This window comes from Dendrobates tinctorius, unplaced genomic scaffold (genome assembly GCF_039654945.1).
Source record: "Dendrobates tinctorius isolate UK_male_01 unplaced genomic scaffold, ASM3965494v1 ptg000243l, whole genome shotgun sequence".
Lineage (NCBI taxonomy): Eukaryota > Metazoa > Chordata > Amphibia > Anura > Dendrobatidae > Dendrobates > Dendrobates tinctorius.
The window spans coordinates 36380-63765 of NW_027361910.1; the positions used below are offsets into that span (position 1 = coordinate 36380).

Sequence of the window (27386 nt, forward strand, 5' to 3'; positions counted from 1 at the left end):
CGTTCCCGCAGTGTCGGCACTTGGTCTCCCAGGGCTCACATGCTGTTGATGTGACAACGCCCAATCAGCACTGGTGTCACTGTCCCCGCCTCCTGTCAAATTGAGCAGGAAGAGGAAGCCAGGGATTATCTGCAGTGTCGCTGATTGGGTGATGGTGTCACGCATTACAGCGCGAGAGCCCCAGGGAGAGCAAGAGTGCTGACACCGGCACAGGAGGCGAGTGCAGGCTATTATTATTTTATGGGGGCCTAACATTTTGATCAAGAAGGGGTTGGCCAAGTAGTGAACAACCTTTTTAAGCAGTAAATGCATATATTAATTATTAATAATAAGTTATATTTATTTATATCTGTCATTGCCATACAAAACAGCCCAGTTTTTCCCTCCAATCCCATGATTTTTAAGGAGCAGTTGGTTATAAAATCCAATCAGCTTTCAAAGCTCATTTTGCTGAGGGGCTTTGGAAAGTTGCACTACTACATTTTATTAGCATGTAAAGGATAAAATGGTTCTCACCTTCCAAGGATCATATTCTAATGCTTGCAATACAAGTGATGAAGTCTCATATCTTAGAGGTTCAAATGCAAAAGAGGACTGTCCGGACCGGGGATCTACCAAATCTGGATGGTTACAGATCCTCTGTAACTGCATCAAGACATGAAGAACACTGACAAAATGTCCTCCCTTCAGGGAATCCTGCGTTCTGTGCAAAACAGAGAATTGTAGGTGGTCAGAGAGTGGAGCACAATCTTATCTGAATTCCAGAGATGTGTCACATATTATGCTATGAGTTGTAGCTTCAATGCAATCAGCATTTTATCAGAAAGAGATTACCACTGCCTGGACTACAGCTCCCAAAGAGAACACCAGCTAATCTGTGTAACACGCCACACATACACACCACTGAGTAGCAGTGGCTCACAATGCACAATGTGCACAGTAAACTACCAGTCAGGGGTGTGGGTTTGGCTATAAAGAGTTCTTAGCTCTGCTACATCTCAATCAGACAAAACAGGTATTCTATCAAAATTACACCAAGCAGCCCAGTAATTGATACATCCCTGGAATCAGGCTTTCTTGTTCTATATTGTGTTGCTATCACGTTAGACCTTTCTTCTGTCCTTTGCTCTCTCATCTGGCTGATTGAACTTTTCACAAGTTGAACATGTACAAGCAGTGCATCACTACCAGTCGGCGACATCCTCTTTCAAACGTTCGGACTTTCTGATTGTCCTGCCTTGAGATCACTCTACATATAAGGCTCACATCGATCGTTGGATACATTCGGCAATTCTGAAATTGTATCGGGAAAAGGACAGAGTGCCTCCACTGAAGCATATGGCTCACTCCACCTGGGCGATAGAGGCCTATTTGACCGTTCGTTCTATGTGACTGCAGACTTATGAATTCTCTCATCGTTCGCACCACCTGCTGTGAAAACACTCCAGTACCGAAGCTAGAAGCGTCACAGCAAGTATAAGATTTGAATACAAGCAGTCACACGCCAACTAGATGGGCAGAGCCTTGCTCAATGCAAGAGTATTGAGCAAAGCCAGACACAGTCTAGTCGGAATGTGACCGAAAGTTTGCAAGTCGCATACATGCATTCACATGGCCATCCGCTCTCAAAGACAGCACCAGAGAATCCCCACAGTGAGCATTTGAGAGCAATGAAAGAATTCACAAGTCTGCAGTTACATAAAGTGGCTGCAGACTTGTAGCAAAAGACCAGGCAACCCCTTTAATATATCTGATTTTAAGATGTATAAAAAAAGAGAGAAAATTCATTTAGGTAACATTGCCCCTATATAAATCCCTTGTAAGTCCACATCTAGAATATGCCATCCAGTTTGGACTCCATATTTAAAAAAAATATTGGAAAGCTGGAATCAGTTCAAAGGCAAGCAACTAAATAATCAAAGGGATCGAATGTCTCTCTTTTAATAAGAGGTTAGAAAAGTAAAAACACAGCTCAGAAGCAATCTAATTTACATGTTTAAACACATGTGATCTCAATACAAAGGAATGACACATGATTTCTTCCTTGAAGGACCTTACAAAGGACCAAGTGACATTTCTTACATGTCAAGGAAATGTGATTCCGACAGCTAATTAGGAAAGGTTTCTTTACAGTTAGAGCAGTCAGACTGTGGAATGCCCCTAAAGAAAACGGTAGTGATGGCAGACACTATAACAGCAATTAAAAAGGGATAGATGCTTTTCACTCAAAATGGCATTGAGGGTTATAAGTAATCTAGTGATAATGTAGAATTACTCGAGAAAGGTTGTACTTGATGAACTTGTGTCTTTTGTCAACATAATGTAACCATGTGAAGAGTGAAAACAATCAAAGAAATAAAAACCTCCGGTACCCTGGCTGCAGAATGACATCCTCATATAATGCTCTCTGGCGATTGGACAGACGACACTTCAAAACATGTTCATATTTTTTTGTCAATTGCTTCTCAACATCTTTTTTTGATCTTCGCAAAATAAAAGGTCGAACAGTCTGTAAATAGCACAAAGATAAAAAGCATCATACTTGATTTTCAGCTATAACAGCAAGATATTGTGTTCATGACAGCCATAATAGGAATCCACTCCCCTGCCGTGCCATCTTCATATATGCCATGTGTTACACTCTATAAAATCCGGCTAGAGGGGTTCAAGAACCACATTTGCTATTACCATTGGCTGATTTTCACAATGGCCCTGATTAAGACTGGCGTTGTGCATGCCAGTCTTAATGAAAGGGGTCACTGGAGTAAGATGCGCCTAATTCACAGATTAAGAGCATCTTATAAGAGCTGTGCGTCTCCAGCAGAAATGTGTTTCAGACAGGGAATGGAATACATGTCTGGAGTGAGTTATGCCATTAAAAAGGCATGACTTTACATGAATTTGACAGGCGGGCACAGCCATGACTCGTTCCACCCATGCCCCACCAGTAATAGCATAGCTGGGCACCAATGATGTGAAAACGTCAAAAGTTGAAAGATATTATGAGTTATTAAGGTATTTTAAGCCAGAATTTTCAGGGTTTTCTCTGGAATAAAACATCAGATTGCAGATACATGGATTTCTGTGATAAACTCACCGTAAAATCCTTTTCTCCGAGACGCTCATTGGGGACACAGGTACTGTGGGTATATGCTACTGCCGCCTGGAGGCTGACACTAAGTGAATGACAAAAAAAGGTTAGCTCCTCCTCCGCAGTATACACCCTCGCCTCGGTTGCAGTCGAAACCAGTTCGATGCAAAAGCAGTAGGAGATCACAACAGACATATCAACCTTAATGCAGGTGACAACATGTCTAGAAAAAAAAACACCTAGTATTATAAATACATATTAATAAACAAAGTAAATAAAGAGCCAACTGGCTATCAGGGTGGGTGCTGTGTCCCCCAATGAGCGTCTCGGAGAAAAGGATTTTACGGTGAGTTTATCACAAAAATTCATGTTTCTCCTTCACCTCATTGGGGGACACGGGTACTGTGAGACGTCCTAAAGCAGTCCCTGGGTGGGAAGTTGACTCAACGATCCAAGCTACATGCACCTCCTGTCTTAGAGGTGCTCCACCGCTGCTTGGAGAATCCTTCTACCCACACTCGCATCTGCCGAAGCCTGAGTATGGATATTGTACTGCTTTGCAAATTTGTGCAAGCTGGACCAGGTTGCAGCCTTGCAAACCTGTTCTGCCGATGCCTGGTGCCGTAGAGCCCAAGAGGCGCCCACTGCCCGAGTAGAATGCGCTCTGATCCCTGCTGGAACTGGTGTGCCTCTAATGCGGTAAGACTCCTGAATAGTCAAGCGAATCCACCTGGCTATAGTTGATTTCGAGGCAGCGAGTCCCTTCCTGTGCCACTCGGGAAGCACGAACAGCGTGTCCGTCTGGCGAAAGGGTGCCGTCCGCGACACGTATCTCCAAAGAGCTCTCACCAGGTCCAACGTATGAAGAGCCTTTTTCACACGGTGTACCGGTGCTGGACAAAAAGAGGACAAGACAATATCCTCATTAATGTGAAACGAGGAAACGACCTTCGGCAGAAAGGGAGGGGCTGGTCTAAGAACCACCTTATCCTTGTGAAAGACCAGAAACGGAGCTCGGCAGGATAGACCCGCCTGATTGACGTTATCGCCACAAGAAATACTATATTCCAGGAAAGGTAGGCTAAAGAGACCTCCTGTAATGGTTCAAATGGAGCCTCCTGTAGGACACTTAGGACCAGGTTAAGGTCCCAAGCGTCCAGGGGTGCCTTATAAGGAGGTACCAAGTGAGAGACTCCCTGAATGAAAGTCTTTACCTGTAGATTGGTAGCAATCCTGCGCTGGAACACAACAGATAAGGCCGATATTTGTCTCCTGAGGGAACTTGGGGCCAAGCCTAAGTCTAGGCCATACTGGAGAAAAGCCAAGATGTTGGGAAAAGAAAACCTCAGTGGAGAACAACCATGGTTCCGACACCATGTGAAAACACCAAGGTTACTTACCGGTATCCGTTTTTTCCGGAGCCCATGACTGCACACATGAGAGAGGGGATCCGCCCAGTCAGGACAGGAACACTACTGAAGATAAAAGGGGCGGTACCTCTCCCTCGTTTCAGTTGGTTTACAGAGCATGAGAGGCCCCCCGGGTTAGTACACATGGTAAAACTATCACCACATTATATCTAACTAAAAAAAAGCACCCAAAACTATAGTGCACAAAAAAGAAGTGAAAAAGGGGGGGAATAAACAGGTGCCGTCATGGGCTCCAGAAAAACCGGCTACCGGTAAGTAACCTTGGTGTTTTCCCATCTCCCATGATGGCCCACATGAGAGACTTTTGTAGAATAAGACACCGTAGGGAGGGACCACCACGTGCAGCACCCTTCTACCAAAGGTTAGGTCAGTAGAGGAAGACAGATCAAGTCAGTAGTGCTTAAAAAAGGTGGAAGGTGAGGACCAAGTAGCGGCTTTACAAATTTGTTCAATCGATACCTCAGCCTTCTCTGCCCAGGAGGTAGCCACGGCTCTGGTGGAGTGACCCTTGATGCCTTCTGGAACCGGCGCGCCACTTGCGGAGTAGGATAACATAATGGCCTCCCTGATCCATCTGGCAATGGTACTCTTAGCTACCCCGTGCCCTTTTCTACTACCCTGAAAGGCTACAAAAAGGGACTGACTAGTTACTGACATATATTGTAATATGGCTCTTCTTACATCTAATGTATGGAACTTTTGCTCCCCAGGGTTTCTAGGATTGTTACAGAAAGATGGCAAGGAGATCTCCTGAGTCCTATGAAACTTTTGGACTACCTTGGGGAGATAGGCCGGGTCTGGTCTTAGAAGCACTCGGTCATCCAAGATCTGTGTATATGGTGGACATATAGATAAAGCTTGTTGGTCGCTCACTCTTCGGGCTGATGTTAAGGCTACCAGTAAGACAGTTTTAAGAGTAAGTAGCTTTGGTGACAGCTCTAGTAGTGGTTCAAAGGGATCTTTGGTTAAGGCCTCTAAGACTAGGTTGAGGTCCCAGGGTGGTATCTTTGGGATAATGACCGGCCTTGACCTGCCACAGGACTTTATGAATCGGGACACCCACCTATTGGCTGCTAAGTTGCAGTTATACAGGGCCCCCAAAGCTGAGACTTGGACTTTGAGTGTGTTAGTGGCTAACCCCAGTTGTAGCCCCGACTGTAAGAAATCTAGGATAGGTCCCACTGGCGCTACATCCCCCAAGGGTTCCCCCCAGGAAGTCTAGGAACTTTTTCCACGTTCTACCGTAGATTTGGGATGTTATAGGTTTCCTACCTTTCAACAGGGTGGAGACTAACCCTGGAGAGAATCCCTGGCTACTCAGTAGCGCCCTCTCAAATTCCAGACTGCTAGATAAAAGCCCTTTACCTGAGAGTGGACCACTGGTCCCTGGGAAAGCAGGTCTGGAATCTCCGGTAATATCCATGGATCTGTCACCGACATGAGTCTCAGAAGGGAGAACCAAGGCCTCCTTGGCCAAAACGGAGCTATAAGAATTATTCTCGCTCGATCCTCCCTGATTTTCCTGACCACTACTGATATCATTGTTATCGGGGGAAATGCATAGGCCAGGAAGAACTTCCAGGGTATTTGTAGGGCATCTACTGCGAAGGGGTTTTCCCTTGGATTTAGTGAGCAGAACTTCCTGACCTTCCGGCTGTGTGCGGTAGAGAACAGGTCTATTTCTGGTTTGCTCCAGGCCTGAACTATTTGTTGGAAGACTTGGGGGTTTAGGGACCATTCCCCTTGTCTTAGGTGCCTGCGACTCAGGAAGTCTGCCTGTATATTTTCTACCCCCTTTATGTGCAGTGCTGTGATGGATAACAGATGTTGTTCTGCTAGCTGGAAGAGTAGATCCGATATTTACATGAGGCCGCGGGATCTCGTTCCCCCCTGGTGATTGATGTAGGCTACTACTGCCTGATTGTCCGTCATGACTCGGGTGTGGCGGCCCCGAAGTAAAGGAAAGAAATGTTTCACGGCTTTTTCCACTGCCCATAGTTCTTTTACATTTGAACCGTGATCCTTTTCTAGCGAGGACCAGGTCCCCTGTATTGAGTGGGATCTCAGGTGTGCTCCCCATCCTGTGGCACTCGCGTCTGTTGTAATGATGTCCTCAACTGGTTTTTGCCACGGGACACCAGCTGTTAGATTCTTTTCTACAGTCCACCAGAGCAGGGAATCTGCCACTGAGAGACATAGTTTGCCTTCTAAATGCCCTTTTAATTGTTTCTGTGCTGACAGAACTTCCCACTGTAGTTGTCTTAAGTGGTACTGCGCCCATGCTACTGCGGGTATGCATGATGTCAACGAGCCTAAAAGGGACATTGCGTTCCTCAGTGTCATATTTGGTCTTTGTATTGCTGTGCGAGCTAGGCCTCTTATCTTGGTCACTTTGCTCTCTGGTAGGAGGCAGCGTTGTTGCTCGGAGTCCAATATCAACCCTAGGAAGGATGGCTCTTTTACTGGGGTTATCCTTGACTTGGGGATGTTTACTATCCATCCTAGTCCTACTAGAATTGCTATCACTTCCTTCACTTGATGTGCGCAGTGGGACTCCGACCTCCCTATTACAAGAAAGTCGTCTAGGTATGGGACGATCACTATGTCCCTGGAACGAAGAAAAGACATTACTTCGGCCATCACTTTGGTGAATACTCTGGGGGCTGTAGACAGGCCAAACAAAAGGGCTGCGTATTGGTAGTGTTTCACCTGCCCCAGGACATAGAGCGCTACTCTCAAATATTTTTGATACTCCCGATGAATTGGGATGTGATAGTAGGCATCTTTTAAGTCTATCACTGCCATGAGGCAATGCTGGAACAGGATCTTTGTGGCCGTGTTGATTGACTCCATTTTGAAGGAGCAATTGTCTACCCACTGATTGAGTCTCCTCAGGTTGACAATGGTTCTCCAAGAGCCGCCTGTTTTTTGTATTAAGAAGAGGGGGGAGTAGAACCCCCTTCCTTCTTCTTGCACTGGGACTTCCTGTAGGACTTGTTTTTTCACTAGTCCCAAGACTTCCTTCTCCAGGGCCAGATGTTGCTCTTGGGCTTTCCTTCTGGGTGTCATTATGAAGGTATGCCTGGGCGGACGGATGAATTTTATTTTTAAACCGTCCTTTATTATGTTTAGGACCCATGTACTGGGGGAGATATTCGCCCAGGCGAAAAGGAAGAGAGAAAGCCTTCCCCCTACCTCCAGCCCAATGTCATTGGAGAGATTTTTTGGAGGAAGTGGAGGGCCCTTTAAACATATAGCCCGATCCTCTTCTTTCTTTAAAGTCCCAGCTTTTTCTATCTCCCGGGGGACGACCCCTGTTAAATCTCCTCCTCCGAAAGGGCTGCTTTTTAGGTTCTCCCTGAAATCGGGGAAAGCTTTTCTTCCTATCCACCCCATGTTCCAAAATCTCTTCTAGTTTTTTTCCGAAGAGGAATTGGCCATCGCATGGAATGGAACATAACCTATGTTTTCATGGTAAATCTCCGGGACACCCTTTAAGCCACAGGGCTCGTCTTGCCGCATTTGACAGGCTTGCCGCTCTAGCTGTCAACCTTGCGGAATCTGCAGATGAATCTGCTAGGAAAGCCGCTGCTCCGTGTACCAGTGTCAAATTAGACAGAATTTCGTCCCTAGGAACTCTATCCTTGATCTGGTCCTCTATTTGTTGCAGCCAGACCATGAGGGCACGAGCGGTACAGGTACCAGCTATCGCTGACTTTAATCCACCTGCTGAAGCTTCCCAGATATGCTTTAGGAAACAGTCTGCTTTTTTATCAAGCGGGTCTTTCAACACGCCAGAGTCCTCTAATGGTAGAGATACCTTTTTTGAGGATCTGGCTACGGCCCCATCAATTTTAGGGACTTTTTCCCAGGTTTCTGAATCCTTTTACTCAAAAGGGTACCTCCTCTTTGATGTGGAAGGTAAGCCCCCTGACCTCTCCGGTTTTTTCCATTCCCTGTCAATTAGTGCTTTTATTTTATCATTTACAGGGAAGGTACGTTTTCTCTTTTCCTCCAAACATTACATCCTCTAATGATTTGGGAGTCTTTTCCTCTTTAAGGCCCATTGTAGCCCTGATAGCTTTGACCAGCTTTTCCACGACCTCCGTTGGGAAACATGAACGGCCGCCTATATCGCTGTCCTTCTGCCTTGGCGAGGCCTCTGAATCGGAGCTCCTTCTACGGTTTCTTTTATCTTTCTTTTTAAGGGCTGCCTTTAGGGAACCTTTCACCTCCTGTTGTATTAACTCTTTAAGGCTAGTCACCAAATCAGGGGTCTCCACCTGTATAGCTTTGTTTATACAGTCAGCACAGAGGTCTTTCTGCCACTGATCTGCTAGCGGGTGTTTGCAAAGAGCGCATTCTCTATTCTTGGTTTTGCTGCCAGCCTTCCTCGACCCCTAGTGATCAAACAGAGAAAATGGAACCCCGTTACCATAAGGGTGACATTCACGTAGATCACTCACCACCGCTGTCAATCAGGGGTACCGATCTCGGAGGCTCCTCATATGCACTCGTGACGTTTCTCCTGGACGTCTCAGAGTCATGCCGGTTGCGTTTATGACTGCCGCTCCCACCACTCGAGCGACTGCTCCTGGTATGCTGGCGGCTCGGCCTGGCATCTGGCGAGAGCTCTTGCTGCTGACGCTGCTGCTGACGCTGCTCGTCATGCCCCACTTCCATCCTGAAGCCTTGGGCATGAGTGCGACTTCTGTGGTCACCCCCCTTATGTAAGAGGGATCCACTGCACTCTCCGCCTCCTCCGGTTACCCCCACAGCCCCTCCCCCCCGCCATGCCGCCTGGATCTCCTTTCACCGGCCGGCGTTGTTTGCTATGGGCGCCGCCATCTTGGATCACCGGCGCTGCCTCCCGACATCACGCGGGCACGCCCCTTTTCCCAGCGTGCCCTGCATGTGACGTCAGAGGGGCGCAACCCGGAAGCGGCCGCTCCTGCGCTGCTTCTGGACGCGGCAGAGGGGGAGAGGGCGGCGCGGCAGTCACGGCAGAGCCCCAGGACCCCAGCCATGCTGCTTCTGCGCCCGCTCGGACGCTGAGCCCCCGGGGGACCCGCGGACGGCGCTTCCCCCTCCCGACACACAGCGCTCAGGAACCAGCCTGATCTTCCACGCCGGCACGAGAGAGGGGCAGGTACGTGATCTTCAGAACACGGGTCCCTGTCAGGACAGGAAACCCAAATGAAGCGAGGGAGAGGTACCGCCCCTTTTATCTTCAGTAGGGTTCCTGTCCTGACTGGGCGGATCCCCTCTCTCATGTGTGCCGTCATGGGAGACGGGAAAAAGACCTTCCAGGTGTGATGATAAATATGTGCTGAGGCCGGCTTCCGGGCGCTAACCATTGTAGCAACCACATTGCGGCCGAACCCAGCCTGGGCTAGAATCCAAGATTCAAAGGCCAAGCCGTCAAACACAGGGCCCCTGAGTTCGGGTGGTAGATCGGGCCCTGGGACAGTAGGTCTGGGCGCTCTGGCAGGCGCCAAGGAACGTCGGCGAGTAGCTGTACCAAATCTGCGTACCACGCTCGACGAGGCCAATCTGTGGCCAGCAGAATCACTGGAACCCCTCCTGCCTTGATCTTGATGACTCTTGGAAGTAGTGGCAGCGGGGGAAATAGGTATGGGAAGCGAAACTGGTTCCATGGCAGAACCAACGCATCTACAGCAATTGCCTGTGGGTACCGGGATCGAGCGACAAACGCTGGTACCTTGGCGTTCATTCTGGAAGCCATCAGGTCCACATCCGGCGTCCCCCATCGATGGCAGATCTGCCGGAAAATCTCGGGGTGTAGTGACCATTCCCCGGATGCGAGACCCTGCCGGCCGAGGAAGTCTGCCGCCCAGTTCTCTACGCCCAGGATGTGGACTGGTTTCGCCTGCAACCGAGGCGAGGGTGTATACTGCGGAGGAGGAGCTAACTTTTTTTGTCGTTCACTTAGTGTCAGCCTCCAGGCGGCAGTAGCATACACCCACAGTACCTGTGTCCCCCAATGAGGCATAGGATAAATCAAGGTATCATGTTATTCAGCTTCCTATGACCTACATGCCCATATAGATGGCTTAGGAGGGATAATCCTACTGACAGTTTCCCTTTAAGAATTCTATTGAGATGTTTTAGGCCCCAATGTCTCTATTATTAGTCGCAATAAAATTCCCAAGGAAAATCTAAGACAAAGAGTCCATTATACTTTCCTCTTCATGCTCAAACCATATGTCAGCTTGTTCCACCCATCCCCCCTTCTAACACCCCTCCTCTGCAGCAGCACCCAAAGGCACCTCTGCAGACTGAGGAACTGCAACACCCGTTGTCAAAAAACAGTAGGTCATCAATAAGCAGTTAGACTCCATGATAACGGAAGACAAGGTATTTGGACATTTGTAAGAATAAACTCAAAAAAAATATTCTAAGCAATTAATCAGCAAAAAATGTTGGCCATGCATTAATAAACTTAAACAAAAGAAGCCTTAAAATAACTGAAAATGAAAAGCAACCAACCCTGTGCAACATGATGAAAAGCTTGTGGCACTTTTCCTGGCTTTCTTCTCCGCTAGTTTTTACAGGGAAATCGAGATAAGCTTTCGATATGCCAGAAATTAAAAAATGCACCATGGTCCAGTGATCTCTCCATGAATTTTGTAGAGGGGTGTCCCTTAGAAGTAATCGGTTCTGGCTATGGGAAAAAAAAAACAATCATCATTTTAAGAAAAAGTGAAAAAAAAATCAACAATGTATTTTCTTCTATAAATATTTTTCAATTACGTTTTTCTGATTGAAACTATTAAATCTTTTCCATATATTAGGCAAAAACTTCCTGCTCTGTAGAGATCACTGCTCAATGGTCACCTCATTGTTATCATAGGCAACATTACAGTGACAAGTATCACCAATATATCACACCATTTATTTATAGGTGATGGACACAGCTCACCTCCTCCTAATCCCTGCACAATGACCTCTGCACAGGTAACAGACCATGCCTGTAAACTTTCACAAGACATTCATTATACATCTCCAGACTGTAAGATTCTATGGTCAATGTGACTCCCATGATGCAAATCCTGGCAAGATTGCCATTTCCCAATAATCATGTACAGAAAACAAATCTTTTATTACTTTATGTGAATATCTGACATTATCATAATTTTATTATGGATGTCAAACATTCAAATACTGTAATATACATTTGTCCTAGAACCTGGCAGCTCAACCTTGGAAGATTGAAGATGGCATCCCAATGCTTCTCATTCATGTTCCGGAGCTGATGAACTTCATCCAAGACCAAATATTTCCATCTCATCTTCATAAAAGCCTGGAGTCCCTTGAACAGCTGCTTGTAAGAGGTGATGCAGACATGGAAGTTGTTGGGCTCTTCCCAACTCTACAAAAAACACATCAAGAAGTAGAAAAAAAAAAAAAGGAGGACTCAGACATTTTTATAATCTGACCTCCCGCAACTGAACGCATGGGAGTATAAGGTGGGCTAGCATATGAGACTTTTACCTGTCTCTTTTTCCTTATATCTCGTTGTTTACCAAAGTATAAAAGCAGTTTTAAGCCTGGGCACCATCTTTTAAATTCCAGCTCCCACTTCAGAATTTTACAGCTTCTCACCACAATCAAGTGGGGACCCCAGTTTCCTGAAAGTTATACAAAATATAGGCATTACAGTAGTAGGGGCGGAGAACAAACTAAATAATATAATATACTGTACTCTGCTGTGTCAGATAATGGGGTAAGGGTTCAGCACAAAAACTAAAGAAGAGCTGCACGGTGGGAAACCTAATAAAGTCTAAACTATTAAAGGGGTGGTAGGAGACTGCTTAACCTGGCTCAAAAGGAATATATGGGCTGCTGTCAATGAGTCACTTGATGATCCCCCATGGGTGCCATGGCCAGCGGTGTAGAGAAACTGGGATTTTTATGATAACTCACCGTAAAATCCTTTTCTCCGAGACGCTCATTGGAGGACACAGGACTGTGGGTGTATGCTACTGCCGCCAGGAGGCTGACACTAATTGAATGAAAAAAAGGTTAGCTCCTCCTCCGCAGTATACACCTTCGCCCTGATTGCCAGCGAGACCAGTTCGGTGCAAAAGCAGTAGGAGATGAAAAACACAGACAAAAATAAACCTTAATGCAGGTAGCAACAAGTCTGGAAAGACCCACCTTTTATCATAAATACATATTAACAACCAAAAAAGGAGCCAATTGGCTAACAGGGTGGGTGATGTGTCCCCCAATGAGAGTCTCGGAGAAAAGGATTTTACGGCGAGTTATCACAAAAATCCCTGTTTCTCCTTCGCCTCATTGGGAGACACGTCCTAAAGCAGTCCCTGGGTAGGAAGTCGACTCACCGGTCCAAGCTATACGCACCTTCTGTCTAAAGGTGCACCACCACTGCTTAGAGAATCCTTCTACCCAGGCTCACATATGCTGAAGCCTGAGTATGGATATTGTCATGCTTCCAGAATGTGTGCAGACTGGAGCAGGTTGCCGCTTTGCAGACCTGCTTCGCAAAAGCCTGGTGCTGAAGAGCCCAAGAGGCGACCACCGCCCGAGCTGAGAGTGCTCTGATCCCTGCTGGAACAGGTGCGCCTCTGATGCTGTAACTCCTGCATAGCCAAACAAATCCACCTGGTTATGGTTGATCCTGAGGCCGCGAATCCATTCCTCGGGAAGCACGAATGGCGTGTCTGTCTAACGACAGGGTGCCATCCGTGACATGTACCTCCTGAGAGCTCTCACCAGATCCAACGTATGAAGAGCCTTTTCCACCCGATGTAGGGCAGAAAAAAGGGCAAGACAACATCATCAATAAAGTGAGATGAAGAAAACGACCTTTGGCAGAAAAAAGGAGGAGTCGTCCTGAGAACCACCTTATCCTTGTGGAAAATCAGATACAGGGCTCGACAGGATGGAGCCGCCAGCTCCGAGACCCGTGTAATTGACGTCATAGCCTTGAGTAACACCACCATCTAGGAAAGGTATGCCAAAAAGACACCCTGTAGTGGTTCAAACGTAGCTTCCTGCAGACCGCTTAGGACCAGGTTAAGGCACCAGGCGTCCAGAGGGATCCTATAGGGGGGTATCAAGCGGGCGACCCCCTGGCTGAGGGTCTTTACCTACAGATTGGCAGCAATCCTACGCTGGAAAAGGGCGGAGAAGGCCAAAATCTGTCTCCTGAGGGATCTTGGAGCTAAACCTGAATCTAGGCCAGACTAGAGAAGAGCTACAAATATTAAGAATGGAGAATCTCAGTGGAGGATAACCACGGGCCCTACACCGTGAGAAGAAAACTTCCCAGGCATGATGGTAAACACGTCCTGAGGCAGGCTCCTGGGCACTAACCATCGCAGCCACCACCTTCCGGCCGAACCCGACCTGGGCTAGGATCCAAGGTTCAAAGGCTAAGCTGCCAAACACAGGGCCTCTGGGTTCTGGTGGTAGATCGGGCCATGGGAAAGTAGGTCTGGGCGCTTTGGCAGCCGCCATGGGATGTCGACAAGTAGCTGCACTAAATCTGCGTACCCTGTCCGACAAGGCCAATCTTGGGGCAATCCGTATTACTGGAAGCAGTGGAAGCGGAGGACACAGTTACGAGAGGTGAAACCTGGTTCCATTAAAGGACCAACGCATCCACGGCGATTGCCTGTGGGTCCCGGGACCGAGCGACAACCCTGAGCACCTTGGCATTTAGCCTAGAAGTCATCAGGTCCACTTCTGGGGTTCCCCAACGTTGGAGAATCTGTTGGAAAAAACTCGGGATGGTGTGGCCATACCACGGACGCGAGACCCTGCCGGCTGAGAAAGATCACTGCCCAGTTCTCCACGCCCAGAATGTGAACTGCCGAGATCACAGAGTGATTTTTCTCGGCCCAGCAAAGGATAAGCTTTGCCTTGAGCATCTGCTGCGGCTGCCCCCCTTGATGATCTATGTAAGCCCCTGCCATGGCATTGTCTGATTGAATTCGGACAGGGCATCCTGCCAGGAGATGAGGAAAAGTGCTGCAAAGCCAGCCGAATCGCCCGAATTTCTAAAAGGTTGATCGGGAGGCGTGATTCCCGAGGTGACAACATGCTTGGGCTGTGTGGTGGCGAAATACTGCTCCCCATCCAAGGAGACTGGCGTCGGTCGTGACCATCAACCAATGGTTCGAAGGAAAAGGCTTCCCCTGCAGAAAGGAGGGACTCATCATCCACCATCTGGGAGCCTGTCTGACCGGTGCGGACAGCCGCCACTGGTGGTCGAAGGAGAACGGGCTTCTTGTCCCAAGCTACCAAGAGGGCGTGCTGCAAGGGATGAAGATGGGGCTGGGCAAATGGAACAGCCTTAATTGCTGCCACCATTTTCCCTAAGACATTCATGCCAACCGGATGGTACGGGAAACCGGCTGGTGAAGTGCCCAAGCACCCTACCGTAGTGCTAGGGCCTTGACCTGAGGGAGATTTTTCCAACCCTCGGGAAGTGTCGAAGATCATCCCTAGAAAGGAAATTGTGTGAGTTGGAATAGGGAAAAACTTCAAATTCACCAGCCACCCTAGGTGGAGACGTGTATCCAGCATGATGCTGACGCTCTCTTCACAAGACTGAAAAGATGGGCTCTTGACCCAGAGGTTGTCCAGATAAAGCCAGATGATTATGCCCACGGGCATGCAGGATGGACATGACAGCTGCCATGACCCTTGTGAATACCCTGGGGGCGATGGCTAGCCCAAAGGGTAAGGCTGTGATGCAGGTTGCTGATGGCAACTGTAAGAGCCTTTGATGCCAGGAAAAAAATGGGAATGTTGCCGGTAGGCGCCTTGGACGTCGATAGCGCCAAAATATTCTCCCCCTTTTTCACGGCAGATGACTGGGCAGAGAGACTCCATCCGGAAATGTCTGATCCTGACAAAAAAACCTGTTCAGAAGCTTCAGGTCCAAAATGAGCCTCACGGTTCTGTTCCTTTCTTCTCTTTTTTTTTTTTTTTTTTTTTCCTTTGGGGACCACAAACAGGTTGGAGTAGAAACCCTGAAAACTCTCTCTTTTCCAGTACAGGGGTGATCACTTCACTGAGCCTGAAAGGCTCGACGGCTTCGAATAAGGCACGTGCCCGGGTTTCAGATTTGGGAGGGCGAGACAGGAAAATCGTTTGTGGGCCGACCTGAGCTGGCGGTCGAAACCATGTTTGAAACTGGTGACGGAATGGCTGCTTAGCCCCCTGTTGTGGGAGAAAGTTGCTTTTCTCCCTTGTGGTGTCGGAGATAAGCTGATCTAGCTTCTCACTGAACACTCTGCTGCTCTGATTAGGGCAAAGAAATTAGGGATTTGTTGGAAGTTGGGTAGGCTCACCATGTTCTCAACCATAGGGCTCCCCTGATGCAAATCGCATTTGCGGCAGCCAGTGCTGCGTAGTTAGCTGCATTCAAGGATGTGTTAATGAAATAGCCTCCTGCCAGGACTATCTGATTCGCGATCTCAGCTTCCTCCGACGGTAGGTACAGGCCCTGCAAAGCTGCATTTGATGACTCTGACCAGGAAATCATGGCCTTGGCTACCCAAGTTGCCGTGCAAGAGGGAGAGAGGGCTGATCCTGAGGCCTCAAACACCAAGCGAGTCCGGATCTCTATTGAGACGGTCAGTGGGATCCTTATTAGAAGACCCGTTAGGTAGGGATAATCGGGTTCTTGTTAGCAACCGCGATACGGGTGGATCTACTGATGGGGGCTCTGCCCACCTTTCCGGAGTTCAGAGGCAAACGGTTATCTTGCATCTGGTGCCCTCTGTCCTGCGAAACGTTTGTTTGGCCGCTCGCTGTGTCACTGCCTATGTCCTCAAACTCTCGGTGAGTCTATGAGACCGTCTGACCCATTTGAATGACACCATATGACCTGAGGTCAAGGTGGATTCATCGTCAATGCCCAGGGCTTAGTTGAAGGCCTCAATGAGACTGTCAACTGATTCCTGGTAACCAGGAACCAGGTGCATCCAAATTAAGGGGCTCCTCGGAATCGTAATTCGAGTTTTGCTCGGTGTCACCCCCCCGGAAAAGGGGAACGAGAAGCAGAGCTCATGGATGCTGAGGCACCAGTCGGGCTGGGCGACGCTGTGTGGGTTCGTTTCCCCCTCGCGTCTGTCTACAGTGAGGGCGGCCCCTGTAGGCCGGAGGCTCCTGTAAGGTCGAGAATTTCTCCAAGACAGGCAAGCCACTGTGCCTGCCAGTATATCGGGATTTGGAGCCTGAAGGGACTCGATTGCCATAGACTGTGACAAAAACAGAGCCCATTCCGGGGCTTGGTCGCAGGGGAGGGCTCCTGGGCGCGTTAGGGATCGGAGGCTTCGCATAACTGATTGCTCTGTGCCTGCAGAAAAAAACAGACCGACAGGAGGTGCTTGCGGCAAATAGCACCATATGAGCTTGGTCCTCAGTTTCATAGCCAGTGACCTTTTATCGGCCGCCACCTGACGAGAGCAGTCATACTCAGCCTAGAATGGCCAGAGACGACATGCTGGGCCTGCTGGCTGACATGGCCTGCGGCAGTGACACCATTAGTATGGCTGCCCGACTGAAGGGGGGTAGCACTTACCCACAGTCATGCGCCCTGGGGGCGTGACGTCCGGCTGTGGCCTAGCACAGGCAGAAGCCGGGGGCTAAATTTACAGCACCAGCCCGAGGACACGGGGGGGCGGGCTGCCGGAAATGGACGCGTCAGTGGGCAGGACTCCCCGCGGCCTAGGGCAAACTAGGAGCCGGGGAGAAAAGTTCCGCCGTTGGCCGGCGATGAAGAAGCAGCGCAGTGCTGCATGCGCCAGGGAACCACCACTGGCGGTAATATGGCAGCGAAAGCTGCGCCGCACAGGAAGGACGGCAGGCCATCCACAGGAGCCCTCCCAGTCCACCCTCGATCCGTGCCCCGTCCTAATCGCATGGACCGCTTCAGCTGCCAGCCTGTCAGGTGTGGTGAGGGGAGAGGGGGGCTGCGCACAGGACGGTGGAGGCACCCTGGCTCCATCGTTCCTTACCCGGGATGAGGAGAGGGACCGTCTGCCTCCTTCCACCACTGCAGTCCTTGCATTGGTGGTGCAGTGGGGGCCGCACGGACTGTACTTGTGCCTCTGTACAGCCTAGGGTTTCAATATCTCAGGGTGGTCAGGGCTGAGTTCGGCATCATGTCCCACGTTGTGGGAGAGGATACGTGGAGGCGACACTCGCAAGTGCTCGCCCGTTGATGGTTTGGGGAGATCGGACCCTTTCAATAGGGTCCGTCGCCCCTGTCTCATCTTCATGGAAAGTCAAAAGAAAAAAGTCTGGGAAAAAGACCAGACGTGTGCCTCCTACGGACACTAAGCATGCACTGGTCTCGCCGGCAATCGGGGCGAGGGTGTATACTGCGGAGGAGGAGCTAACCTTTTTTTCATTCACTTAGTGTCAGCCTCCTGGCGGCAGTAGCATACACTCACAGTCCTGTGTCCCCCAATGAGGCGAAGGAGAAATGCTGGGGGTCAATTAGGTTATTGGCTCTTTTTGTTTTAGGCCCTCCATTTATTTATTATGCTGACTTATATAGCACTACTTTGATACATTTGTACACTAAAATATTGTATTATTAGCTAGGCCTTTAAAGGGGTTACCCCATAGGATAAGGGCTGTATGTCTAACTGGAGTGAGTCTAAATGCTGGCACCTCCATCAACCACAAAACCAGGGTTCCTGTGTTTCCAATGTGTATAGAGCAGCAGTGAGCATGCCGAATACGCTCCATTGAATTGTATGGGTCTATTGGTGCCATAGTGTTGATGCGTGACCTGTGCTCCATTAGATAGTGAAAAGAGAGAGGTGGTCATGCATGCGCACAATAGGCATCACGTACACGAGGGAGTCTTCACCTTCGCTCTCATCATCGACTCTGGAGAGGTGGATCGATAAGGGCAATTGTGAATAGGTGATAAATCCGTGGGGTAACAAATTTAAATTCATTTTTGCTGTTGTCAGCCTCTTACCTTCATTACTGGCTAGGTGTGCCATGAGCGCAATCACCTGAACATTCTTCCCTAGTCCTGACTCATCGGCCAAAATGCCATTAAGATTCTTCTTGTACTGCTTCTCCATCCAGTCCAGCCCCACTTGTTGATAGTCCCGCAGCGTGCCATGCAGTAAATGAGAAGGTTGTGGTTTCACCTGAAAGTAAACATTTATTCCTTAAAACAGTGCATATAATGCTGTACATTTGAGTCCTTGCATTGCCAATAAAGTACGACCACGTCTTGTCGATAAGGTCATCATGACTGATCAGCAGTGCCAGGGGTCTCTGGGTGTTGTCAGAGCCAACATCTGCATGAAGTGACGTAACGTGTGTTCGGACAAGGGTTAAAGTGGGTGATTATATTAAGTTTACATTGGCGCTATATAGCCAATACATAGATGATATTACATTTTTGGAGTGTTTGCCACTAGTTTTGTGGAAATTATAGATTATAGACACCAGTCTACAGATTTGGAGCCACTAAATGACCTTCAGGTCTCCATAGACAGAAATTCAACTGCCAGGTATTAATTAGCAACCCTGTGTATCACTGGGAGAGAAACTTCCTCAAGAGGAAATTCTGAAACTAGGATGAGGCTATAAGCGCATATCTGAGGGTATGAAAAGGAATGAATGAATGAAGATTGCAGACTGAAACTTAGTGTAACTGTACTAACTAAACACAACCACCAACATATGTAAAAAGCTTTCTTCCTCTCATCAAAGGCATCAAAGCCTTTAATAAAGGAAATCACCAAAGTATGTTGTGCTTTTTTTTAACTTGTTCAGTACAATCCCCTACTTCCACCAAACCGCTGCATGACCAGCTCTGCCCTCGCCTACTGTATCCTCACCCATTCCTTATAGATTGTGAGCTCTCGCGGGCAGGGTCCTCTCTCCCCCTGTACCAGTCATGACTTGTATTGTTTAAGATTACTTTACTCGTTTTTATTATGTATACCCCCCTCACATGTAAAGCGCTAAAGGAAAAAATGCGGCTATAATAAATAATAATAATAACACTTCCGCTGAAGAGTTCTGTTTTGGCCTCCAAGTGTATAAAGCTGGCCATAGGAATAAGTTTTCTCCGGCTGAGAGACAGCTAAGGCTATGCTCACAGCTCCAGTAATCATCCGTTAGACCGGATCCAGCAGCGATTAGTTGACAAACAAGTTGTGCAGATTCAACTATTTTGTCTGGCTAAAAATAACTGATTTCATCTAGACCTATCTAATTTTAACATTGAGGTCTATGGAAAATAGACCCGTTAATTAGCAATCCGTCTTCTTCATTTTGAAACTGATTTAGTAAGCAAAACCGGATAGCTGCTGGACCCCTCTAAGGGATGAATACTGCACATGTGAACATAATCTTGCTGTACTTGTGGCTGAAACTGCCAGCAGTTTCAACTTACAACAATGTGGTGTGTAAAAGATGAGGATAAAAGGAGAGGAAGACAAACAACACTCATTTTTAATGGCCGACGAGCTGATGGTACCCTAAACTTCAGACTACAGGAGGAGCAGTGATCTCCTGTCTATGGAGCTTTAGTGTCTTAATACAGTAATATTATATTCGCATTTTACAAACACATTCAATAAAGATTTGTGGGAATGCATCAGGCATTACAGGGATATCCGCACATCCCATAGACTGCTCAATGGTCAATTGTGAACATCTGCCATTTCCTAACAAGACTTCGATATGATCTGTTCAATGTCTGTTCCTATCAATAAGTGCTAGTAGTAAAAACATGATTGATCAGGATTAAGGGCGAGTGTCCAGCCGAAACGCGTAGATGCAAGCGTTACACCAACGCTAGATCATCTATCATTATGACTTATGTCCTGTGTATGAATTCCGATTAAATAAAGAAGAATCTATTAGTGAAGCTGGACTATTCCTTCACTCCTAGTAATAATATATAGAATGAATGCTTACTGCACATGTAATCCGTGCACTTCCACCAGGAAGAAGGAGCTCTGCTGCTCTGGCCACATCTCCGATATCTCTGGTGTGCTGTCTGGAGCTCAAATGTGCAGGACTTGCCCTGTCAGCCATTCTAAACTGGTCTGTATCAAGTAAAGAGTCAATGAGGATAGTATGTTTCTGTGGCACTTCTGAATTTCCACTTAAGTCTTTAACATCTGTAAAAAAAAAAAAAAGTTAAAGTGTTAACGAGGTTATATAAATAAATTTAATTTTGGGCATAGATTGCTTAATAAGAATTAATGGAGGTAAATTCACTTTGCAGCGCCTTTGCAGATGCAGTACAGGCGTCTGCTCCATTCATAAGTCGCATGACTGCAGCAGCGGTTAGAGGACTAGAAAAGCACATCATCAGAGACACATCGGATGACACGCTCCTCTAGTCATCTGGCAGCTGCAGCCAATCAATAGTTGTCAGAATCTCTGACCAAGATATTCCTACCTGAATACAAGTTAGCAATGAACAAATGAAGATTGAAGTAACTGAAGTTGTGTCTTCTATTTTCTAAACTGCTTAAAAAAAATGATTTCACACAATGGTCAATGGTTGATCTGACTTCTAATATGAGGTCCCGTCACAACTAACAAAATCTATAAATTTCACCAGAAGAAAAGGCGTAGCATGCTGAGCATTTTTACCATTAAAATGACTGAAACGAAAGCCAAACAGCTATTTGTCAGACAAGTGTATTTTCTAAAAATGATTGTCTGCAATCTTACAAGATAATATTAATGGGATCAGGGTTGTGCAATAATAAAAAAACAAACGAAACTCTCCAATCAGACGACCGACCGCAGCTCGTCCGTACTTCAAACTGTGTTTTGGCCTCCTGGCTTCCTCTTACAGAGAAGGCTGTCATGTGAATGTGATTGCCTGCAGTGTTAACAGTTCATCTGATGTAGAAGAAACAGAGTGTGGAAGAGCAATGGAGGTCCAGTAGGTGAGTATCGCTTTGTCTTTTTATTTTGCACACCCTTGGCTCATTATTAATCTGTTTTAACTCCTTCACGTAGCCAGACATAATGGTCGGATAGGGGTTCCGGACCTTTGACACATGGGTACATCATGGCAATCATGTGCGGAATAGTAGCTGTGCAAGCGCGATCGTCGCTGAGAGCTTGGCTTACGTGACAGCCAAAACTCGACTGTCACTGCCAGGAGCAGTGCCCCCGGTTGTTCAACCCTCTAAATGCTGTCATCGATCACAGAATTTGGAAGGCTAGGAAAGGGAGAGGCACCAGTCCGATCGGCGCTCATGCAATGTCATTGCAAGGTCCCTGTGGTTGCCATGGCTACCCGAAGTCGTCATGTCGACCGTCGGGTCAGCCAGCTACAGCAACCCTGTTAGATCATGCAACAGAGGCCAGACGGAGTCCAAAGTAACTCTGCTGCCACATTAAAGTGATTTGATCTGTTGGAGGTTTCATCTGAATCATATCATTCAGGGATTTAGCTGGAAACCCCAATAAAAGCTTCTACTCAATAAACAAAAAAGCCCCCCACTCTGGTCAGTCATCCATCAATGGAAATAAAGGAGACTTCCACGTTACTGGTAGCACAAAGACTCTGGAGAAGCGCTATGGCTCCTCACCCCCCAAATGAATTTCATCAAACTCTGTACTCCCAAATCTAAATGCCCTCCTTCTTTTGAGCCCCAGTGTGTCTAAACCACATCTAGCATTAACATGTTTGGCATTTCTGTAGTGATGAGAGCCTGCCTAATTTACAGGTGCGTGTCTCCAGAACCATGAGCTTATGGGCAATACGACGACAGTTTGCAATACTCACTCAGCAACATCCACTGCTGCTTGTTTCTGGAACACACCCAGGGAGTCAAAATTACCACAACACCTGTAGATAAATTCCCAGAGGGGTGTATTTTCCAAAATAGGGTCACTTGAGGTCAGACTCTGTATATAGAGGCTGCAAATTAGTTTGTGTTAATTTGCTCTACGAAAGTGAAATAGCGCTCTGTCCCTCCCGACTCGCTGTACGTTTAAGCAGAATTGTAGAACCACATATGGGGTATTGCCATGTTCAGCAGAAATTGTGACAAAATATGGTGCTATTTTTATCCATTTGCCCATGTGAAAATGTAAAATCTGGGGCTAAAACAAAACTATTGTGGCAAAAATGTAATTCTTTTTCTTCACTGCCCCATGGTATAACATTCTGTGATGTGACCCACCTGGTCTCGTTTGTAAAATAGGGTCACTTATGGGGGTGTTTTGCCACCTCAGGGGCTGCGCCAATGTAACATGACACCAGCAAACTATTCCAACAAAATCTGAACTCCAATATGGCGCTCATTCCCTTCTGAGCTTTGTGCTGTGCCTCAAAATTATTTTTTAATCACATATTGTGTACTGGCGTACGAGAAATCGTGTAACAAATACGGTCTATTTTCTCCTATTATCCCTTTTGAAAATTAAAATCTTGGGGCCTAAGCAACATTGCCTACTGTTTGCCTCTTAGGAGCAGCAGCATACATCCATGGTTTCCTGTGTCCCCCAATAAAGCGATAGAGAAAAGGTAATTTCCAATGACTCAGCTCAATGTTATACAAATCTGTGAATAGTCTAAGGGTTAAAAATGCTCACTACACCCCTAGATTAATTCTACAAGAAGTGTAATTCCCAAAATGGGGTCACTTGTGGGGATTTCTGCGGTTTTGGCATGTCAGGGACTTTTCAAATGTGACATCTGAAACCTATTCCAGACAAAATGGCGTTCCAGAATTCAGGTGGTGCACCTTCCCCTACGAACCCTGCCATACACCCAAACAGTAGTTTTCCACCACATATGGAGTATTGGTGTACTCAGGAGAAATCGCACAACAGATTTTGTGGTTCACTTTCTCATTTTACACTTGTAAAAATGAAATATTTGGGGCTAAAGCAACATTTCTGTAGGAAAAAATGTGATTTTTGTTTCCTCATAGCTCAACGTTATAAAATTCTGTGACGCATCTGTGAGTTCAAGGTGCTCACCACACCTGTATATAATTTCCTTGAGGGGTGTAGTTTAAAAAATGGGTTCACTTTTGGGGGGTTTCCACTGTTTACCAACATCAGGGACTATGCAAATGCAACATGGCATCTGCTATCTATTCCATCTAATTATGTGCTCCAAAAGTTGAATGGCGCTTGTTCCCTACCGAGCTCTGCCGTGCACACAAACAGTAATTTTTCACCACATATGGGGTATTGGCGTTACTCAGGAGAAACTGTACAACAAATTGTATAGTCCATTTCCTCCTGTTACCCTTTTGAAAATGCTAAATTTGGGACTAAGATAATAATTTTGTGGGGAAAAGTAAAATTTTTATTTTCTCCTTTCACATTTTATTTAATTTAGGAGTTGCCCCTAAAGAGTTAATAAATTTATTGAATGTGGTTTTGAGCACTTTGAGGGGTATAGTTGTTAAAATGGTGTCACTTTTGGGTATTTTCTGTCATATCGGCCCCTCAGAGTCACTTCAAATGGGATGTGGTGCCTAAAAAAAAAATGGGTTTTGTAAATTTTGTTGGAAAAATGAGAGATTGCAGAAAAACGTTTAAATCTTTTAACTTCCCTAACAAAAAAAAAATTATGTTTAAAAAATTGTGGTGATATAAAGTAGACAGGTGAGAAATGTTATTTATTAACTATAATGTGTGATATAACTACCGTATCTGGTTTAAGGGGAATAAAATTAAAAGTTTGAAAATTGCAAAATGTTAATTTTTTTTCATAAAATTTTCAATATTTTCATAAATAAACAAATCATGGCAACTAAAATTTTCCACTAACATGAAATACAAGCGTTCCAGAGTTAATACCACAAAGTGATACTGGTCAGAATTGGAAAAAAATGACCTGGTTAGCAAGATAAAAACAGGCTTGGGGGTGAAAGGGCTAAAGTACTGGATAATCCCTTTAATGACTTCCATTTTTCTGATTTTACAACGGAACAGAAAATCAGAACCAGAAAAATGAGTGTGAACCTAGTCTTATGTTGCCATTACAAAGAGATAAATCATCCCACCTTCCCGTAGTAACTCAGATAGTTCGGCCTGGTGGTCAACATTCCCTTCTTTGGTTTCCTGGTCAGCAATGGTCTCTTCATCATCCCCTGGTTACAGAAATAAACGAGAAAAAAAGGCTTGTAGTCCTTACATAGAAAACCCTTTCCAATTACCATCAATTGGGTTTCACAGGACCATGGATGATAGCTACTGCCAGTGGCTTGCTCCGTCCATCAGCTACATCCCTCCTGAAGGAAGAGGGCTTATCATTTTGTAGCAAGCGGTAGGAAAGGCAGAAAAATACTAGCAAAGAAATACAATAATATAAACATAGCAGAACCCGAGAACGGAGACACTTATACAGAATGGTCATAATTGTAGTAAAAAAAAAAATAACATTGAGTGGGTACTGGGTGCCCCAATGGATGGTAATAGAGAGGACTTCCCTTGCTTCGTTTGCAGCCATGGAATGGAGGGTCATCTGTGATGCTCGTTTCAGGGGCTGGTCTCTCCTCTGACCCTGCGATGTCTCCCCAGTGCGCAGTCTCCCCCTGTGAGATGAGCGCAGCGTTCGGTCTGCTGTCTGCTTAGCTGAATTGTAATAAGCCAGGAGCAGAGCAGTGTCACTATATCCAGCACGCAGGAGGACTAGCGCCGCCCCCGTAGGTGACGTCACTGGTCTCTGTTGGGCATAGTGACACCTCTCTGCTCCCGGCTTATTACTACTCAGCTAAGCAGACCGGATGCTGCGCTCATCGCACAGGGAGAGACTGCACAAGGGGGAGACACTGCAAAAGGGAGACACTCTGGGACAGAGCAGGGACCAGCCCTGAAACAAGGGTCACTGATGACCCTTGGTTTGAATGCCGCAATCGAAGCAAGTGAAGTGTCAGTATGTCCCAGCCCTCCCCGATGACACTTAAGCTCAGAGCGGAAAGGGGAGTGACAGCCGTTTCAGCCAGCGGATGACGATTTGTTTTCGTTTGAGTATCCCATCATGCACTGGGGATTCTCAAACGAATCGTCATAGGAAGTGGGTAACGCAAACAGTACCCTAAGTTGCAGTATAAAGTGAATGGTAGGGAATTTTACCATGACAAATTGCAAAACTTATTAGTTTTTCAAGATGTATTAAGTGAAATTTACTTTTGCAGATTAGGACTAACCCTTTAACCCTGCTGTTATGTTCGGTCAAAAACGACCGATTTCAAACTTTAATATTTTTTTAAAATATTCAAGATGCGGTTCTGAAACTTGTGGTTGATTGACTTTTCCTCATTTGAGGGGTTCTTACCTATGGGTACTTTTTTTTTTTTGTTTACTTTTTGCTCCACAATTTTTTATACACTTGTACTGTTTGGTCAAAAATGACCGATAGCCTTTTATAGTGATCTCCAGCCATTTTATGAGTAAAATAAAGGAGCTATAATCTCATTTTGGACTATATATTACATCTACTACTATTTATCAATTTATTTAGGTCCTTTTGGTCCATGCAGATTTACACATACATACATTTTCTCATTACAATACTGCTGATGGATTACCTTCCAGTATAGTTATGTGCCAAATATTTTTACCCTGCTGTTCATGTAAAATAGTTCAATTCAGTTCTCAACATTTCATATTGTAAATGAACATATTCTCTTTTTTTTACTTGTGTTCCCTGATCTAATTTCTGTGAAATGCTGACCTGAAAGAGTACTAACAAATTCTGTATGAAAAGTGTGTTTGCTTTACTCTGAGCTCTTATCCTAAAGGGTGGGGGGCGTTTTATTTTATATTATCAGTAGACAATTGCCATAGTAGTCCACCAGCACTGCTACAATACCCACGGACGCCACCAGCAACGCAACCAGCCTAAAACGGAAACGATGCGACTTCTGTCCAACATCAAGAAATCACAAATCAAATGTGATATGTTACAGATGTGAAAAATAATTATGCAAAAGACATGTCAATTATACCTGTGACAATTGCAAAGAGTAAATTTTGCACCATGTGACTTATCATTTTACATAAAAAAAACAACTGTTAATTTTTTTCTTTTTTTTGTTGGAAAATAATATAATTACATTTAGTTTATTGTTATTAGTTATAATTTACAGTTGGATAAATAATTATTTTTGTATGTGCAAATATGCATAAATATTCCAATAAAGCCATGTTAAATGTTTTGACACAAAAAAAATAAAAAGTAAGTTTTTCTTTCCATTTTTCATTTGTTTATAAACAACCAGGTTCACATACAATATAATACTGCAAAAATTATTCAATTAAAACACTTAAATTAGCTAAAAATCAAGACTTTATTAGGTCTGGTCAAAAATGACCGGAACATAAGTGTATAGTGGTAACAAACAGAATAGCAGGGTTAAAGAGGATCTGTCTGAAAGGTAAAAAAATGGGCAGTTTTTGTTCTTATTTTATTTCAACTTCTCCTGTGAGTATTCAGTTTTTGATTTGCTTTTTCTTGTTTCTTTTCAAGTTCGCCATACAGTTCAAGAGTTATGGGTATTTTTAGGATCTTACCTGTCAGCCATGCCCCCTTGTTAAAGTCCATAAAAACTAGAAAAAGCTAAATATTTTCTCTAAATATGTATTGCAGATTTAAAAAAACAAATGAATTACTTGGGGAGCAGCGGGAAGTAAAAAAGAGGAAAAACTAGGCACTTTTCACCAGTGATAGATCCTATGTAAACTCAGGCCTAAATCTAACCCATCCTGGAGAAAAGAAAGTATTGGGAGAGTGAACGCCTCACAGATTGGACTTGCCAGTCCTTACACCAATGGAAGTAGGTCTTCCAGGGTCTGTAGTAGACATGAAAGGAAGATGGTTTGCTGGCCAT

General features: G+C 45.9%; 1 protein-coding gene across 4 annotated transcripts in view; it reads right to left on the reverse strand.

Annotated features, from left to right (window-relative positions):
- The window catches only part of LOC141060699 (E1A-binding protein p400-like), a 130292-nt gene that overhangs the window by 29478 nt on the left and 73428 nt on the right, over nt 1–27386 (reverse strand). For 3 of the 4 annotated variants that reach the window (XM_073557019.1, XM_073557022.1, XM_073557020.1), the window contains 8 exons: nt 24558–24644; nt 20482–20687; nt 18518–18695; nt 12037–12173; nt 11745–11914; nt 11032–11206; nt 2373–2509; nt 517–703 (listed from right to left, as the gene is read on the reverse strand). In XM_073557019.1, coding sequence (XP_073413120.1) covers nt 517–703; nt 2373–2509; nt 11032–11206; nt 11745–11914; nt 12037–12173; nt 18518–18695; nt 20482–20687; nt 24558–24644 — 1277 coding nt within the window. The remainder of the gene's footprint in view (nt 1–516; nt 704–2372; nt 2510–11031; nt 11207–11744; nt 11915–12036; nt 12174–18517; nt 18696–20481; nt 20688–24557; nt 24645–27386) is intronic. The other variant, XM_073557021.1, reaches the window with a different exon arrangement.